At 44.0% G+C, this 17,723-nt stretch overlaps 1 protein-coding gene across 6 annotated transcripts in view; it reads left to right on the forward strand.

The window, feature by feature from the left end:
* Positions 1–17,723, forward strand: part of ZNF592 (zinc finger protein 592) — a 64,316-nt gene that overhangs the window by 34,459 nt on the left and 12,134 nt on the right. For all 6 annotated transcript variants that reach the window (XM_056572915.1, XM_056572919.1, XM_056572920.1 and 3 more), the window contains exons 4-7: positions 3,113–3,291; positions 7,098–7,274; positions 8,177–8,336; positions 15,363–15,620. In XM_056572915.1, coding sequence (XP_056428890.1) covers positions 3,113–3,291; positions 7,098–7,274; positions 8,177–8,336; positions 15,363–15,620 — 774 coding nt within the window. The remainder of the gene's footprint in view (positions 1–3,112; positions 3,292–7,097; positions 7,275–8,176; positions 8,337–15,362; positions 15,621–17,723) is intronic.

Consider the following 17,723-nt stretch of genomic DNA (forward strand, 5'->3'; position numbering starts at 1 on the left):
CTTCCTGAACTTCGACCACTGCCATTCTTATGATCACTGGGTCCCTGCTTAGTCATCGCTTTCTAGTCCCATCATGACATTTCTTTTGTGTGGAGACCGGATCAGAAAGTTGTGATCAGCAGAGAGTGAGTTTTAGAATGACAGTGGTCAGGGGTTTGGGGAAGGTAAATACACTTCTTTTTTTATTTATTTATTTATTTTAACTCGGATTGAGTTAAATAATATCTGTAGGGAAGAATGGCAAAAAGGAAAGAAAATGAATTGTAGAAGCTGGTTCCCTTACTTTTACTCCCTTTTACTGTGGATGTTTACTTGATTTGCTCAATTAAAGACATAAATAGTTAATTAATTATAAACTTAGATTGTTGGTCTATAAATATAAGATTAGTAATCAATGCTGAAATCCAGGTAATGCCTAAGGGTTCACATACTTTTTCTTGCCACTCTCTAAGGGGATATTAACAGTGTAAAGTACAATCAGATAAATGCGCATGTATTTCAAAGCATAAACGCTTCCATAAAATGTGATTTACGCCTATTTTACAGGATTCTTAAATTTGCAAGCTTTTTTTAAAGCATGTTTTTTTTTTAGAATGTAGCCGATACAATAGGAATTAATTTGTCGCTTCCTTTTAAAAACGTGTGAAATAAAATGATGTGTACTGTGCAGCATTTCCCCTTTCATTGCAATTCAATGGGAAATGCAATACAGACATAAAATAGGTGTATTGTGAATTGGAATATGAGCGTGTTTTACGCTTCAGAATACATCTATGTGAACATAGCCAAACGCTAGGTAAGTGTTTCTCAGTATAAAAAAAACTATGCTGAATGGCCACTTTATAAGAGACACCGGAACATTAAAAAAATCCAGTGATTGGAGCGACTTGGTACAAGGCTTGGTCACCCGTGCGACACTAACCAGGGTTAGGATTCCAGAATCTGCCAACCTTGTATGGTATTCTTATGCAATGTTTGAGTGTATACAGTAGTGCTGGACGGTATGGTTTTTCCTGCACAATATGAATTTTTCCTATACCGGTCGGGCCCCTCCCCCCTCAAATGAATGACTGAATTATCAGCCGCAGCAGCTGTCCCCACATCGGGGAAATAATCGTATGTTCTCCCCGGTCCACCTGTGAGCCGTTGGCGCTTTAAATTAATGAGATGCCGGCCGCCAGCGCTTTAAATGGCTATGTTGCCGGCCGCTGCTCTTTAAATGGTTAAGTTGGCGGCCGCATGCGCTTTAAATGGTTAAAGGGGTACTCCGGTGAAAAACATTTTCTTTTTTTTTTTAAATCAACTGGTGCCAGAAAGTTAAACAGATTTGTAAATTACTTCTATTTAAAAAAATCTTAATCTTTCCTGTACTTATTAGCTGCTGAATACTACAGTAGAAATTATTTTCCGTTTGAAACACAGAGCTGTCTGCTGACATCATGAGCACAGTGCTCTCTGCTGACATCTCTGTCCATTTTAGGAACTGTCCAGAGTAAAAGGAAATACCCATAGCAAACATATGCTGTTCTGGACAGTTCCTAAAATGGACAGAGATGTCATCAGAGAGAACTGTGGTCATGATGTCAGCAGAGAGCTCTGTGTTTCAAAAAGAAAAGAATTTCCGCTGTAGTATTTAGCAGCTAATAAGTACAGGAAGGATTAAGATTTTTTAATAGTAGTAATTTACAAATCCGTTTAACTTTCTGGCACCAGTTGATAAAAAAAAAATTTTTTTCACTGGAGTATCCCTTTAAGTTGCCAGCTGCTTGCGCTTTAAATGGTTACGTTGCGAGCCGCTGACAGGAGGAGCTGACAGCTTCCGGCTTGCAACTTAATCGTTTCCAGCGCCGCGCCCGGTGTGAGATGGAATTTTGCAACATCACACCGGCATCTCATTCATTTAAAGCGCAGGCGGCCGGCAACTTAACCATTTAAAGCACAGCGGCTGGCAACTTAACCATTTAAAGCGCAGCGGGCGGCAACTTAACCATTTAAAGCGCAGCAGCCGGCAACTTAACCATTTAAAGCGCAGCGGCCAGCATTTCATTCATTTAAAGCGCAGCGGACGGGGGGGGGGGGGGGCTGGGCATACCGCTAAATACCGCGGAACCACCATACCGTGATATGCATTTTTGGTCATACCGCCCAGCAATAGTATACAGAGAATGGTGTGATCTACTGAAAGGTGAACATGAGATGATAAATAACTCAATAAGGAACCCGAGAAGGATGTCAAGAATTGTTCAGATAAACAGGCTGTGCATCGTAGAGGAAACTGGTGCTCAAGCTAGTATGTCAGTATGCACAAGTCATCGTTCCTCGATAGTTTCTTGCTTTCTTGGCCTATGCAGTCCCCAGATTTTATCCTATAGAGCACTGTTTCCAAACCAGTGTGCCTCCAGCTGTTGCAAAACTACAACTCTTAGCATGCCCAGACAGCCGAAGGCTGTCCGGCCATGCTGGAAGTTGTAGTTTTGCAACAGCTGGAGGCACACAGGTTGGGAAATACTGCTATAGAGTATTTCTGGAATAAGGTAGTATGCGCAGTTTAGAGCATGTGAGTATATCTAATGTTTGGTGACTGTGAGAAGCTTTCCTGTCTGTAGGTCTGTATAGAACGATTTCATGGAAAAGTGAAGGAATCCCGGCACTCACCAAATTCTTTTACCAATTGTAGCGTGTTTTATTCACTGTCTGAGAAAGGCTTTGGCCCGAAACGCGTCATTTGTGACTATTTGTGATTTGCATCTGTGTGAATAAAACACGCTACAATTGGCAAAAGAATTTAGTGAGTGCCGGGATTCCTTCACTTTTCCAGTATCCAGCTTTCCTCGAACACCACCACGGACTCGAGTGCCAACCCTTCCCGCCTTGTAGAATGATTTCATCACCTAGTAGAATTTATGCAGTGAAAAGGAATTACTAGATGGGTGTGTCTAATAAATTGGCCATATCTTGGAGTGTATGTTGTAACCTGATTTTCTACATGGAGAATGATTTCCGCTCAATTCTCATCTATTTACATTCATATACTGCATGTTTAAGCTGGATCCTAATTTGTAGATGGACTATTGTTTCTTTCTGTATAACAGTTTATATTTTATTTCCGTAGACCTGCCAGGTATGCCAAATGATGCTCCCTAATAAATGTAGTTATGGGGCTCACCAGCGCATTCACACTCACAAGTCTCCATACTGCTGCCCAGAATGTGGCGTCCTTTGCAGGTCTGCGTATTTCCAAACCCATGTTAAAGAGAACTGCCTGCACTATACTCGCAAAGTGGCATTCCGGTAATAGCCAACTTCAGGATTTTGTGTTTAAACCTAAAATGCATTTTCTCTTATGTGTTTCCACTCCTCAATGTCCTGCTGCAGAATAATGGCCACAGATCCTGGATCAGGGTGCTAAGGAACTGCTGTCTATGTCTGGTACATGATACAAGGGAGCTATGGATAGAAACTTAAGGATGGGTTCACATCACGTTTTAGGCGACTTCCAGACGATGGCGGGTCTCCACGGCGCTGACCAAGGGCGGACACGTCAGGTGAGTAAAAAGGGACTTTATTAGGATAATGCACCGCGCTTCACAGCGCTTGCGCAGCTTCATCAGGCATCTGATGCCTGATGAAGCTGCGCAAGCGCGGTGAAGCGCAATGCATTATCCTAATAAAGTCCCTTTTTACTCACCTGACGTGTCCGCCCTTGGTCAGCGCCGTGGAGACCCGCCATCCTCTGGAAGTCGATCCTCATTTGCTGTCTACTTGGTTGAGAGGCTGCAGACTGGACCAGATTACTCACCCACGCTGACCATTGTTGTGTGTGAGCTCACACAACCACCTGGGGTAAGAGGCTTACTAAAAGCAATCTTTTTGCCACATTCACCCAAGTGGTTTTACTCTATGGAGCGCTCTCTCTTGTTTTTATAGTTTTAGGCAATACAGGACCGCATACGGCTGGGGGGGGGAGCTAAAACCGGGCGCTCCCATATCCCTGCCGTATGCGGCCCGTATGTAATGTATTTTAATGAGCTGACCGAAGTGAAACGCTGACTCCGGTTGGCTCATTTCTGGGGGCAAAAATGAGCCAACCGGAGTCAGTGTTCCACTCCGGTCAGCTCATTAAAATACATTACATACGGGCCACATACGGGGGGCACACGATGATGTGAACCCAGCCTAAGAAGAATTGTCAAAAGTGAGCAAATTGGATGAGAATGTTGGGAAAACAGCAATTGATCAAGCTGACCCCATTAACATTTTCCATTTGCCCTAGTTATGGGTGCTCACAGATACATTTTGGAAATGTACTGTGCTGCTTGGGTATAGAGTGTCAAAACAATATCACGGGGACATTTATCAACCAATCAGATCGCTTCTTTCATTTTGCAGAGGCCTTGTTAAAAATGAAAGAAGCAATCTGATTGGTTGCTATGGGCAACTGGGCAACTTTTCCTCTGGACAGGTTTTGATGAAGTGATAAAATCAGGGATCCACTGTGCATGATGTAAAAACCTAGGTCCAGGTCGCACTTTTCCCCATAAATGTAGGTGTTGGGTAAAGGCGCAGTTAGCATTTTGTCATATACAAGGCCATTTATCCCTGTATTTCTCCATCTCCTGCCTCAGGTGTTAAAGGGGTTGCTGGGTAATGTAGCATCATGCCGATGTTGCCTGGGGCTCCATGGATCAGTTCTTCCTGGTCCCATCTCAACATGTGGACAGTGTTTACTATCACTCGACACACCCTTTAATAAATGGGTAAAAAGGCTGCCAAACGATACATAATGTCATTTTGCTTCTATAACTAAATGCATACAGTGATGTTATACAGCTATAGTTGTATATAAATTTTTGTTTATTGCAGATGAGTGTTTTTTTTTTTTTTTTAGCATTTTGGTTACGAACTCACTTGATTTTCATTATATGTTGAATTTAACTACTAAAGTGGTAGGATTGGCCTTTTTGCGTATACTATTAGTCACCAGGTCTGTGATTTTGCAGCAAATGAGTGGAAAATCAAGTGAAGTTAAAGGGGTTATCCAGGAAAAACTTTTTTTTATATATATCATCTGGCTCCGGAAAGTTAAACAGATTTGTAAATTACTTCTATTAAAAAAATCTTCATCCTTTCAGTACTTATGAGCTTCTGAAGTTGAATTGTTGTGCACTTTAACTTTTCTGTCTAAGTGCTCTCTGATGACACGTGTCTCGGGAACCGCCCAGTTTAGAAGCAAATCCCTGTGGCAAACCTCTTCTACTCTGTGCAGTTCCCGAGACAAGCAGAGATGTCAGCAGAGAGCACTGTTGCCAGACAGAAAAGAACAACTCAACTCCAGTAGCTGATAATTATTGAAAGGATTAAGATTTTTTAATAGAAGTAATTTACAAATTTGTTTAACTTTCTGGAGCCATTTGATATAAAGAAAAAAGTTTTTTCCTGGAATACCCCTTTAAGGCTATGTTCACATCAGAGTTGTGGGGGAGCTTCATTACAACAGCTGATAATGGGGCTGGGACGGAGGTTGTGACAGTGGACATTAACTGGCCCTGATAGGTCCAATTCACTTTGAATGGGGTTCTGACAGGGTTCCGTTAAATGCCTGTTATTTTACATGCCATTCATTTTTTTCTCTCCGCGAAATCCTTGGCATTGTAGCAGAACAAGCGAATGGAGCTGCAAAACGCTGATCTAATTCTTTAATTTCTGTATGCATAAAATTTTTAAGCCACTTCCACTGCTCAGATAGGGCATGAGGGAAGCTCAGTTATAGGTAGGAAGTCCTGTCTAGGGATGTCCACTCAATCCCAGGCAGCCACTTCCTTAGATGTTTCTCCAGGAAACAAGAGAATAATATGCTCGGAGCAGATCACTCTCTTATAAGAAAATCTCGTTTTGCTCAGACAGAATTTTTTCCTCTTATGAAGAAAGGAAGGGATCCCGGCAGCAGCTTATCTTTTTTCAAATGCTCGTTAAATCTTTATTTCAACATAGCAGTACGCAACGCGTACTGCTATGTTGAAATAAAGATTTAAAGAGCATTTGAAAAAAAGATAAGCTGGTGCCTGGATCCCTTCTTTTCTTTATCTGTATATACACGGGCACAGCCACAACTCCAGTGCCGCCACCTCCAGCTATAACTTTTTTTTCCCTCTTATTACTGCTAGTTTATATAATGGGTATCTGCCAGATGTAAACACAATTGGATAGCTGTTGGGTATAAAAGTGAACTGTACCTTTCCTGTAGCTGATGATGATGGTCGTACTTATAAAATCCCTTTTAAAGGGGCATTCCAGGAAAAAAACTTATATATTTATATTAACCGGCTCCAGAAAGTTAAACAGATTTGTAAACTACTTCTATTAAAACAATCTTAATCCTTCCAATATTTATCAGCTGCGGAAGTTGAGTTGTTCTTTTCTGTCTGGAAACAGTGCTCTCTGCTGACATCTCTGCTTGTCTCAGGAACTGCACAGAGTAGAAGAGGTTTGCTATGGGGATTTGCTTCTACTCTGGACAGTTCCCGAGACAGGTGTCATCAGAGAGCACTTAGACAGAAAAGAACAACTCAACTTCAGCTGCTCATAAGTACTGAAAGGATTAAGATTTTTTAATAGAAGTAATTTACAAATCTGTTTAACTTTTTGCAGCCAATTTTTTTTCCTGGATAACCCCTTTAATTTCTCAGTCAAGGAGATGAAGCTGAACTGCTCAAGTGCCATAACTTCTTGTTCTCGCTAACCTCCCGTTCATCTTTGATTGACATACAGAAACCTGGTTGTCAGTCAAGTAGTGGCTGGTAGGTGAGGGTTGGTTTGCCAGGCTGTGACACTTTAGCAGCTTAGCTCCGCCTCCTTGACACTTGGTTGAGAAATAAAAAGGTAATTTTAATACATTTTGCAATGACCATCAACTCCAGGAAAGGTACAGTTTACTTTTTTATATCATAACAGCTATCCACAGTGTCTGCAGCTCTTAGTAGCTAATACAACAGAAAGATTCCATTGAAGTCGATACACTTCACATTGTAACTGAATGATAGAATTGTCACTGTAGCCTAGCAAGCTGCTATATTGATTGTCTTGTTCTCTTCCACCAGGTGCATTCACTGTGGGGTGGTGTTTATGTCACTGGGTTTGCTGAAAGTTCATATCCAGGACAAACATTGTGAGGTGTTCCACAAGTGCTCCTTCTGCCCAATGGCCTTCAAGAGCACAGACAGTACGGCTGCTCATATCACTGCCCAGCATCCCACTGCAAGCCACAAGAATGCACAGTAAGTCATATTCACAGCCCATAATTCCATTGGGATGTTTTCTACTGCGCCCAACATAATGTTTTGTTTGTGTTTTTACTAAATATACATGGTTACGGTAGTGGCCTTAGTCTTTTCTAATCATCTTAAAGAGGTAGTCCAGTATCCAAAAACGTATCCTTTATCCACAGGATAGGTGATAAATGTCAGATCATGGGGGGTCTGACCGCTGTGGTCATGGGGTATCCGAAGCTGTGGCTGACATGCATCTCTATGGGAGAGCCGGAGATAACCAAACACTGTATCTCTGGGTCTCCCATAAACCTGAACACTGTACGGGAGATCGCTGTACCGATCTGACACCTATACCCTATCCTGCGGGGATAGAGGAGAAGTTACTTGATACTATAGAACTCCTTTAAGTGTTGCTGCAAGTTAGGCTGGGTTCACATCACGTTTTCCCCATACGCCAGTGCATGCGGCCGGGGGAGCTAAAACCTGGCGCTCCCGTATGCCTTCGTATGCACTCCCGTATGTCATTCATTTCAATGAGCCGGCCAGAGTGAAACGTTCGGTCCGGTAGGCTCATTTTTGCGCTGTATGCGCTTTTTCCCCGGACCTAAAACTGTGGTCAACCACGGTTTTAGGTCCGGTTGTAAAAGCGCATACGGAGCAAAAATGAGCCGACCGAACGTTTCACTCTGGCCGGCTCATTGAAATGAATGACATACGGGAGTGCATTCGAAGGCATAAGGGAGCGCAAGATTTTAGCTCCCCCCTTCCGTATGCACTGCTGTATGGGAGAAAACGTAGTGTGAACCCAGCCTTAGCAGGCAGCATATCTTGTTTGTATGTATCTACTATGATTGTGTAGTTTAGGTTTTATTTTTGTTATTAAATGTTCCTGTATTCTCTTTTTGCAGAATAATCTATAAATGTTCGTGTGAGACTGTCTTCAATAAGAAGAGACTTTTACACCAGCATTTCTACCAGAATACAAACAGTTTGCTAGTCAGTGTCTTCAAGTGTCCAGATTGCCAGCTAGCATACATGCAGAAACAGCTACTGGTACAGCATCTTAAGGTGAGACATGAAAACAACACATTTATAACTTTTATGTTAGGCTCTGTTCACATTAGTGTCAAAGGCTCTGTAGCTTATTCTGATATGACTAGAAGAATAGCACAGCATGCAGTCCTTTAGTATACATCAGATCAATGAACACCATGATAGAACCTGATGGACCCCCTTTACAAGTCGGTAGGATTTTAGCAGGTACCAGTGGTGTCCGTAATAAGACTGCTTGGTAGTGTTCAATATAATCAGATACTATGATGTAGATGTGAACACACTCTTAAAATGTTACTCCGGTGGAAAACATTATTATTATTTATTTAAATTTTTTTAAATCAACTGGTGCCAGAAAGTTAAACAGATTTGTAAATTACTTCTATTAAAAAAATCTTTATCCTTCCAGTAGTTTTTAGCAGCTGTATGCTACAGAGGAATGTCTTTTCTTTTTGATTTTCTTTTTAGTCTTGTCCACAGTGCTCTCAGATGTTTTCTTGCATATTATGTGGTTGGCCGAGGTGAGGTGGGTTGTAGGGATGACCCGCTACTGGTATCGGGGCCGATACTAGCTATTTGCATGGTATCGGGGACTCGTTTAATGTCCCCGATACCATGCCCGATACATGCTGCCGCTCCACTGTCCCGTTCTTCCACCCTCCGTGCCGCATCATGTTGTCCTATGGAGGAGCATGTGACATATACGTCACTCCGCCTCCCCCCCTCCGCCCGGCGTAACGCTACGGAGGAAGCGGAGTGATGTATATGTCACATGCTCCTCCATAGGACAACATGATGCGGCCCGGAGGACAGAAGAACGGGACAGTGGAGCGGCAGTACCTGACAGAGTAGGTGAGCTGCCTGCAAGGAGGGGGGCTTCTACTAATGTCTACCGGGGGGCCCTGCTGCTGTCTAAACTGGGGGCCCCCTGCTGCTGTCTAAACTGGGGGCCCCCTGCTGCTGTCTAAACTGGGGGCCCCCTGCTGCTGTCTAAACTGGGGGCCCCCTGCTGCTGTCTAAACTGGGGCCCCCCTGCTGCTGTCTAAACTGGGGGCCCCCTGCTGCTGTCTAAACTGGGGGCCCCCTGCTGCTGTCTAAACTGGGGGCCCCCTGCTGCTGTCTAAACTGGGGGCCCCCTGCTGCTGTCTAAACTGGGGGCCCCCTGCTGCTGTCTAAACTGGGGGCCCCCTGCTGCTGTCTAAACTGGGGGCCCCCTGCTGCTGTCTAAACTGGGGCCCCCCTGCTGCTGTCTAAACTGGGGGCCCCCTGCTGCTGTTTAAACTGGGGGCCCCCTGCTGCTGTCTAAAGGGGGGCGCCTGCTGCTGTCTAAAGGGGGGCGCCTGCTGCTGTCTAAAGGGGGGCCCCTGCTGCTGTCTAAAGGGGGGCCCCTGCTGCTGTCTAAAGGGGGCCCCCTGCTGCTGTCTAAAGGGTGGGGGGCCTGCTGCTGTCTAAAGGGGGGGCCCTGCTGCTGTCTAAAGGGGGGCTGTGGTCTACAGGGGGGCTGCTACTTATGTCTGCAAGGGGATACTACCTACTATTAAAGACAATCTTACAGCAGAGTCACCTGCACTAACTTGAATTTATAGGTAGATAGTGCAGGTGACCCAGTTTCTACCGCTGCTCACCATGTGATCATCAGTCTCACCCTCAATGCAAATTCCCTGTTCTGCCCAATGGAGAAGAGAGAAATCTTGGCTCATACTACAGCAGCCGCCTCCATTGTACACAACAAGGACCCACATATCAGCACGGTAAACCGCGCCAGAAACCGGGTCACCCTGGTATCAGATTCCCTTTATAATATCAGTACTCGTACTTGGTATCGGCGAGTACTAGAATTAAAGTATCAGGACTCGGTCTTGCTAACATAATGTGAGCTGCTGGTAGGAGGAGGAGGGCGTGCCACAACAGGCGCTACATCACTGAAGCCTGCTGGGGGGAACTGCTTTCGTCCTCACTTCACCGAGAAAAGCAGCAGAATAAGAAACTGCAGGGTTCATTACACCGGCCTGGAGAAGGTGAGACCGCTCTGTCACCTGTCCCCAGCCTGCGGCTACTGGCAGCTGTCATCCTCATTGCCTCCAGCTGTGAGCAGAGAGCAGGGGTCACAGCGTGGCTGACTGCCGCGGCAGAGTTCAGGGCTGACAGCTGTGAGAGCGGAGCTGTGTGGCTGAAGGCAGCGGGGCTGTGAGTGAGGCCACTGGGGGGGTACGGGAGTGAGCCCTCATTTGCGAGTGAGGTCCTCAGTGTACATGGCCCTGCTTGTCCTCAGTGTACATGGCCCTGCTTGTCCTCAGTGTACATGGCCCTGCTTGTCCTCAGTGTACATGGCCCTGCTTGTCCTCAGTGTACAGAGCCCTGCTTGTACTAAGTGTACAGAGCCCTGCTTGTCCTCGGTGTACAGAGCCCTGCTTGTCCTCGGTGTACAGAGTCCTGCTTGTCCTCAGTGTACAGAGCCCTGCTTGTCCTCAGTGTACAGGGCCCTGCTTGTCCTCAGTGTACATGGCCCTGCTTGTCCTCAGTGTACAGAACCCTGCTTGTCCTCAGTGTACAGAGCCCTGCTTGTCCTCAGTGTACAGAGCCCTGCTTGTCCTCAGTGTACAGAGCCCTGCTTGTCCTCAGTGTACAGAGCCCTGCTTGTCCTCAGTGTACAGAGCCCTGCTTGTCCTCAGTGTACAGGGCCCTGCTTGTCCTCAGTGTACAGGGCCCTGCTTGTCCTCAGTGTACAGGGCCCTGCTTGTCCTCAGTGTACATGGCCCTGCTTGTCCTCAGTGTACATGGCCCTGCTTGTCCTCAGTGTACATGGCCCTGCTTGTCCTCAGTGTACATGGCCCTGCTTGTCCTCAGTGTACATGGCCCTGCTTGTCCTCAGTGTACATGGCCCTGCTTGTCCTCAGTGTACATGGCCCTGCTTGTCCTCAGTGTACATGGCCCTGCTTGTCCTCAGTGTACAGAACCCTGCTTGTCCTCAGTGTACAGAGCCCTGCTTGTCCTCAGTGTACAGAGCCCTGCTTGTCCTCAGTGTACAGAGCCCTGCTTGTCCTCAGTGTACAGAGCCCTGCTTGTCCTCAGTGTACAGAGCCCTGCTTGCCTCAGTGTACAGAGCCCTGCTTGTCCTCAGTGTACAGAGCCCTGCTTGTCCTCAGTGTACAGAGCCCTGCTTGTCCTCAGTGTACAGGGCCCTGCTTGTCCTCAGTGTACAGGGCCCTGCTTGTCCTCAGTGTACAGGGCCCTGCTTGTCCTCAGTGTACAGGGCCCTGCTTGTCCTCAGTGTACATGGCCCTGCTTGTCCTCAGTGTACATGGCCCTGCTTGTCCTCAGTGTACATGGCCCTGCTTGTCCTCAGTGTACATGGCCCTGCTTGTCCTCAGTGTACATGGCCCTGCTTGTCCTCAGTGTACAGAGCCCTGCTTGTCCTCAGTGTACAGAGCCCTGCTTGTCCTCAGTGTACAGAGCCCTGCTTGTCCTCAGTGTACAGAGCCCTGCTTGTCCTCAGTGTACAGAGCCCTGCTTGTCCTCAGTGTACAGAGCCCTGCTTGTTCTCAGTGTACAGAGCCCTGCTTGTCCTCAGTGTACAGAGCCCTGCTTGTCCTCAGTGTACAGAGCCCTGCGGGCACAGCGCTCCCTCCTGTCTGACAGCAGGGAGCAGCGCTGTGCTGGTCACGTGTCCCGGCTGCAGTCTGAGATTTCGGAATCATGCCAGCATGAGTCCGAAATCTATGCGGCCGGGACATGTAGGGAGACCCCTAGTGGTGACTTTTTCAAACAGTAAATACAGTTCGAAATTATTATTATTGTTTTTTTTTTTTTTTTATTACATTCAATTAGGAAGTTGTTTGCCATACATTAATACACTATATCTAAGAATTTTAAATTTTTTCCAAAATAGTTTTTATTGAAAAGTTTTTTGAACATATTACAAAATAAAGGCAGTGGGACATGCTACAAAATGTCTGGTATGCAATCATAACATGCGATTGTCGTCCTTCTTTGCCTAAAACAATACACCAATATCACACCAACCAACAGAAAACCTAACAACGGCAATAGTTGTATCTATAGTAGATAACATTTAGAAGAGAAAAAAATACAGTTCAGATATTAGTTACAGGAGTGTAAGTGTGCACATATTGCTATACGTAGTAATGAATAATATGCATGCATCAGATAGTATATTTACAACCGTGGCGAATGGGTTTAGACTCGAGAGTTTACGGTCATGTATATAGTGCCAATGAAGTGGGAGAGTATGGGGTCCGTTATGGGTATTGTGGGGGGAGACATCTTTATGTGCTATTAAACGTTTTTACAGTGAGATGATGTAGACCACAGGGACCATCGTTTTTCCAAATGCTTGCATTCTGCCTGCGCCCAATAAGAAGTTTTTTTGATGACAGATACTCTTTAAATATAAAATGTTTCTCATATATGCAGTATACACACATCTACATGTATATAAATGAAAGCATCTTCTTTCTAATTTAGTAATAAAGCTCTGCCCCTTTATAAAAGGGAGTCTGGAGCAGCAGTGAAGGATCGCTATCCTGACAGCTCTGAGAGACTTCCTGCTTTTAACCTGCTTTTTACTAGTCTATTGTGTGTGGGAGAGGGGACTGTAAACTTAAGGGAGATCTGTGGGACTCCTTTACTTAAAGGGGTACTCTCCCAATCCCCCCCACAATCTCCTGTATGGAGCAACGGCTCTCTTGTGCATGAATCGTGGGTCTTCATGCCCCCACTATGTATCTCAATGGTAGAGCTGGAGATACACAAGTACAACACTCGTAAATCTCCAGCCCTCCCATAGAGATGCATGGAGGGGTTGTGTCGACGCCTGCTCTGTGCATAAGGAGAGGCAGAGTCCCCGCAATAAGACACTTATTCCCTATCCTGATAGGGGATAAGATTTAAAGTATCCCTTTCATTCTGGAAGTTATTATATCAGCAACAGTGTAGGAGCCCTGTGTATTATTGAGGATGAATAGGCTAGAAGTGGCAGTAACAGATGTAAACTTGCTCCTCAATGTGATGTGGCTGCTGCAGGCTGGAGGTATGTGCAACCCCTTACAAGCATCTATGTTCTCCCCTGCCAGATTAATCCTGTTCCTCCTTAAGGACAGAGCCCATTTTGGCCTTAAAGGGGTACTCCGCCCCTAGACATATTATCCCCTATCCAAAGGCTAGGGCATAAGATGTCTGATTGCGGGGGTCCCACCGCTGGAGACCCCCGTGATCTCCCTGCTGCACCCAGCGTTCATTTAGAGAGTCAGGTGCAGCGCCGGAAGCTCGTGACATCACGGTTGCGCCCTGCTCATGATGACACGGCCACGCCCCCTCAATGCAAGTCTATGGGACTTGCATTGAGGGGGCGTGGCTGTGACATCACAAGCGGGGCATGACCGTGATATCACGTGCCTTCGCCCCGCATCGCCAGTCATCTGGCACGGAGCGAAGCTTGCTCTGTGCCCTGGATGTCTGGGGTACTGCAGCTGAGATCGCAGGGATCCTCAGTGCGGGAACTTCACTATCAGACATCTTATCCCCTATCCGTTGGATAGGGGATAAGATGTCTAGGGGCAGAGTGCCCCTTTAAGGACACAGCAATTTTTCATTTATCCATTTTTATTTTTTCTCCTCTGCTTTTAAGATCCATAGCTCTTTTATTTTTCCACCTACAGACCCATATGAGGGCTTGTTTTTATTTTGCGCAACCAATTTTACTTTGTAATAAAATTTTACAATGTTGTACATTTTACATTAAAATGTACAACAAAAGCAAAAAATGATTTACTGCAATTTTACAACTTTGGGAGGTTTGGTTTTTACCCAGTACACTTTATGGTAAAAATTATACATTATCTTTGTTCTGTAGGTTAATAGGATTAAAACAATACCCAATTTATACCCAAAAATTGGTATGCATGAAATTGTCCTTTTCTGACCCCTATAACTTTTTTATTTTTCTGTATACAGGGATGTATGAGGGCTTATATTTTTTGCGTCGTGATCTGCAGTTTTTATGGGTACCATTTTTGTTTTGATTGCTTTTTATAAAAAAAATTGATATATGATGTAATTGAAAATCAGTATTTTTGGTGTTTTATATATATTGTTTTACGTTTACACTGTTTACCGTGTGGGATCATAAACATTAAATTTTAATAGTTTGGACATTTACGCACGTGACGATACCAAATATTTAAATTTTTTTTTATTTTTTTTTTATGGGAAAATAAGGGTGATTTGATATTTTTTTATTAGGGGAGGGGTTTTATATAATTTTATAGACTTTTTTTATTTTATGCTTTAGAAGTCCTCATAGGGGACTTTTGTATGCAATCATTAGATTACATTTACTTTATAATGCTATTCCTATGGCATAGTAATACATGTGATAGGCGACCCACTGAGAATGTAATTCATCACCCACATTATTACTGAGGCTATGTTCACATCAGTGTTGTTCAGATCCGTTATGAAATGTCCATTATTGACACATTACAGAGGTCACTCATAGTGGATATGAAACTGATCTTCATGGAAGTAAAATGGTAAAAGATTTTGTAAAACTTGCATAAAAAATAACAGACTGTTAATTTCCGTTAGTATGTGTTAAAACAACCGTTTATCTCGGTTAATGTCCGTTATTTATTAAACTGTTATTTTTTTTCTGAGCGTGTTCAGTAGGAATAACGGATGTTAACAGAGATTACTTCCATCACCATAGACTTTAGATTTAAATGACTAATGTCTGTTAGAATATTCGTCATTATGACGGAAAAAAGACTGCATTCCCCGTATTTTTTCTCTGTTATAAATAACTGAAATGAAGCATAACTGATGATAACTGAGCACAATGGAGATTTAAAAAAGCCCATAAGAATGAATAGGATCTGTTACCTTCATTTTCATTTCCTTTTCGCATTTTCTCTAATGGAATTGAGCAACGGAAATGAAAAACACTGATATAAACCCACCCTTAGGAGGTAAAATGGTCAGTATTTCCTAATTTATCTCATGTATATTTTCCCTTCTGTGTAGAGTGTCCATGGCATTCCTAAATCCTCAGAAGATTCCTCAAGCACTCAGAAAAAGTCAGATACCACTTCAGAGAAAAATGATGACTCTACATCAGCGTCAAAGACCTCTACCAACACTTCTTCTACCAACAAGAAAGACAGTGAGTCTTCAGAATCACAACACAAGCAGAAACTAGCTGGCTACACATGTGCAGAGTGCTCCGAGTGGATTCCCCATAGGGAGACCTATGTCTTCCACATGAAGAAAAGTCATGGCAGGGTAAGTTTTTCAGCATAAACCATCAACTATACAGCCTGGTTTAGAAACCCTGTAATAAATATCACCCGCGTTAACATTTGTTGTAAAATGTGTGTTACTTTTAAAGGGTACCTCTCATCAAATAAACTTTTGATATATTTTAGATTAATGAATGTTGAATAACTTTCCAGTAGCATGTTAATGAAAAATATGCTGCTTTCTATTGTATTTTTCCCGATCAGTCCTGTCAGCAAGCATTTCTGACTCATGGAGTCCTTAACACTCAGAGCTGCCAGCCTGCTTTGTTCACAGCCAAACAGGCTGTGAACAAAGCAGGCTGGCAGCTCTGAGTGTTCTCCTTTGTGAACAAAGCAGACTGGCAGCTCGTAGTGTTTAGGACTCCAGCATGAGTCTGAAATGCTTGCTGCTAGGACTGGTAGGGAGACCCCTAGTGGTCATTTCTTCAAAATGGAAAATTAAATAGAAAGAAGCATATTTTTTAATAACATGCAATTGTAAAGTTATTGTGCATACATTAATCTATAATATATCAAAAGTTTTTTTGATGAGAGGTACCCTTTAAAGTAAGTGAACTGCATAGTTATGTAGGTGATCAGTATTACGCATTTTTATACAGATTTTTTTGTTCCTAAGGTTTGATAACCAGGTTTAATATTCTCTATTTTAGTACCCATGCTGATAAAAAGTAAATGGTCAGTTCTTTCCCATGCGGTTCCCAATCTCCCATTGAAGTCAATAGGAGAAGTGTTTTCAAAGGTGTTATAGGCAAGAGTCAAATTTCAGTCCAGCGAAGAAAGTGCTCAATACTTATTTATTCACATAGAACAAAAGGTCACAGACATGCCAGTCCCACTCCTCAATGTTTAATGGAGTAAAACCATGTATTTTTTTAGGGATCGAACGATATCGATTTTTTAGGGCCGATACTGATAATCTGTGACCTTTCAGGCCGATAACTTATACCGATAGGAACAGGTAATTATAAAACCGGGGATGGGGGGACAATGTGGCAGAGGCGGTGGCGGCGGTGGTCTCCGGCCGCGGAGGCGGGGCAGGGCATTATCGGCAAGGTAATTGCATATACCGATGATGTCCAAAATCGTGAATATCGGCCGATAATATCGGCCAAACAGATAATCGGTCGATCCCTAGTTTTTTTTATATTTATTTATAAATTTTACATAACAACAAAATAAGAACAACCAAAGACACTCTAGAGAACTCCACAAAAGCTCCACTACAGCCAGCCGGAGAACAAAACAAGATGATACATTTAACTAGAATCAGTGCAATCATGAAGTCCCAGAGGGACCGCCCATCAACAACAAACATATAGACACACACCATTCAAACACCTGTAGGAACCCTATACACCATTTAAGGGGCATTTACTGAGGAGAGCTAACACGTCCAGAAGGGACCACCGACTCCCCCAATATCAACCAGGGCATCCAGACTTTATCAAATTTTTTGGGGCACTAACGACTAATATAAAGGGTTCTATATAATGGAACGTATCTACTGACTAGATTAAACCAATAGGACAAAGGAGGAGGAGAAGTATCCTTCCATGCCATAATCACTGCCTTGCGAGCACAAAACAACAAAGAACGAACGAGAAGGTGCCTATGGGAGCCTGACTCTAGATCGTTAATCAAACCTAGCAGACAAACTAAAGGGGAAAAACAAAAGGAAACTCCAGATGGTCTGCTAGGAACTGAATTAAAGCCCTCCAGAAGGGAACCACACATGGGCAAGTCCATACAGCATGCAAAAAGGAGCCTCTATCAACCTGGCAGCAAAAACAGACAGCAGAGGAGGAAACGCCTATACTAAAGAGCTTAACCGGAGTATAATAAAAACGCAATATGAATCTGGACTGGATAAGCATGTCTCAGGCACTAACCACTGTGGGGTAATACATCTCTGCAACCTCCCCCCACTGTTCCTCCGAGAGGTCCAGAATATCCTCAATCCATTTCAGGTAAGCTAACGCAAAAGGATCAGGGCCCACAGACTGAATCAGAGCATATGCTTGTGTCAACGGTTTAGTAAGGTCGGTAATACCCAGGAGCTACTCCACATCAGAAAAAGCCGGGGTCA

Source organism: Hyla sarda, chromosome 4 (assembly GCF_029499605.1).
Source record: "Hyla sarda isolate aHylSar1 chromosome 4, aHylSar1.hap1, whole genome shotgun sequence".
Classification (NCBI taxonomy): Eukaryota; Metazoa; Chordata; class Amphibia; order Anura; family Hylidae; genus Hyla; species Hyla sarda.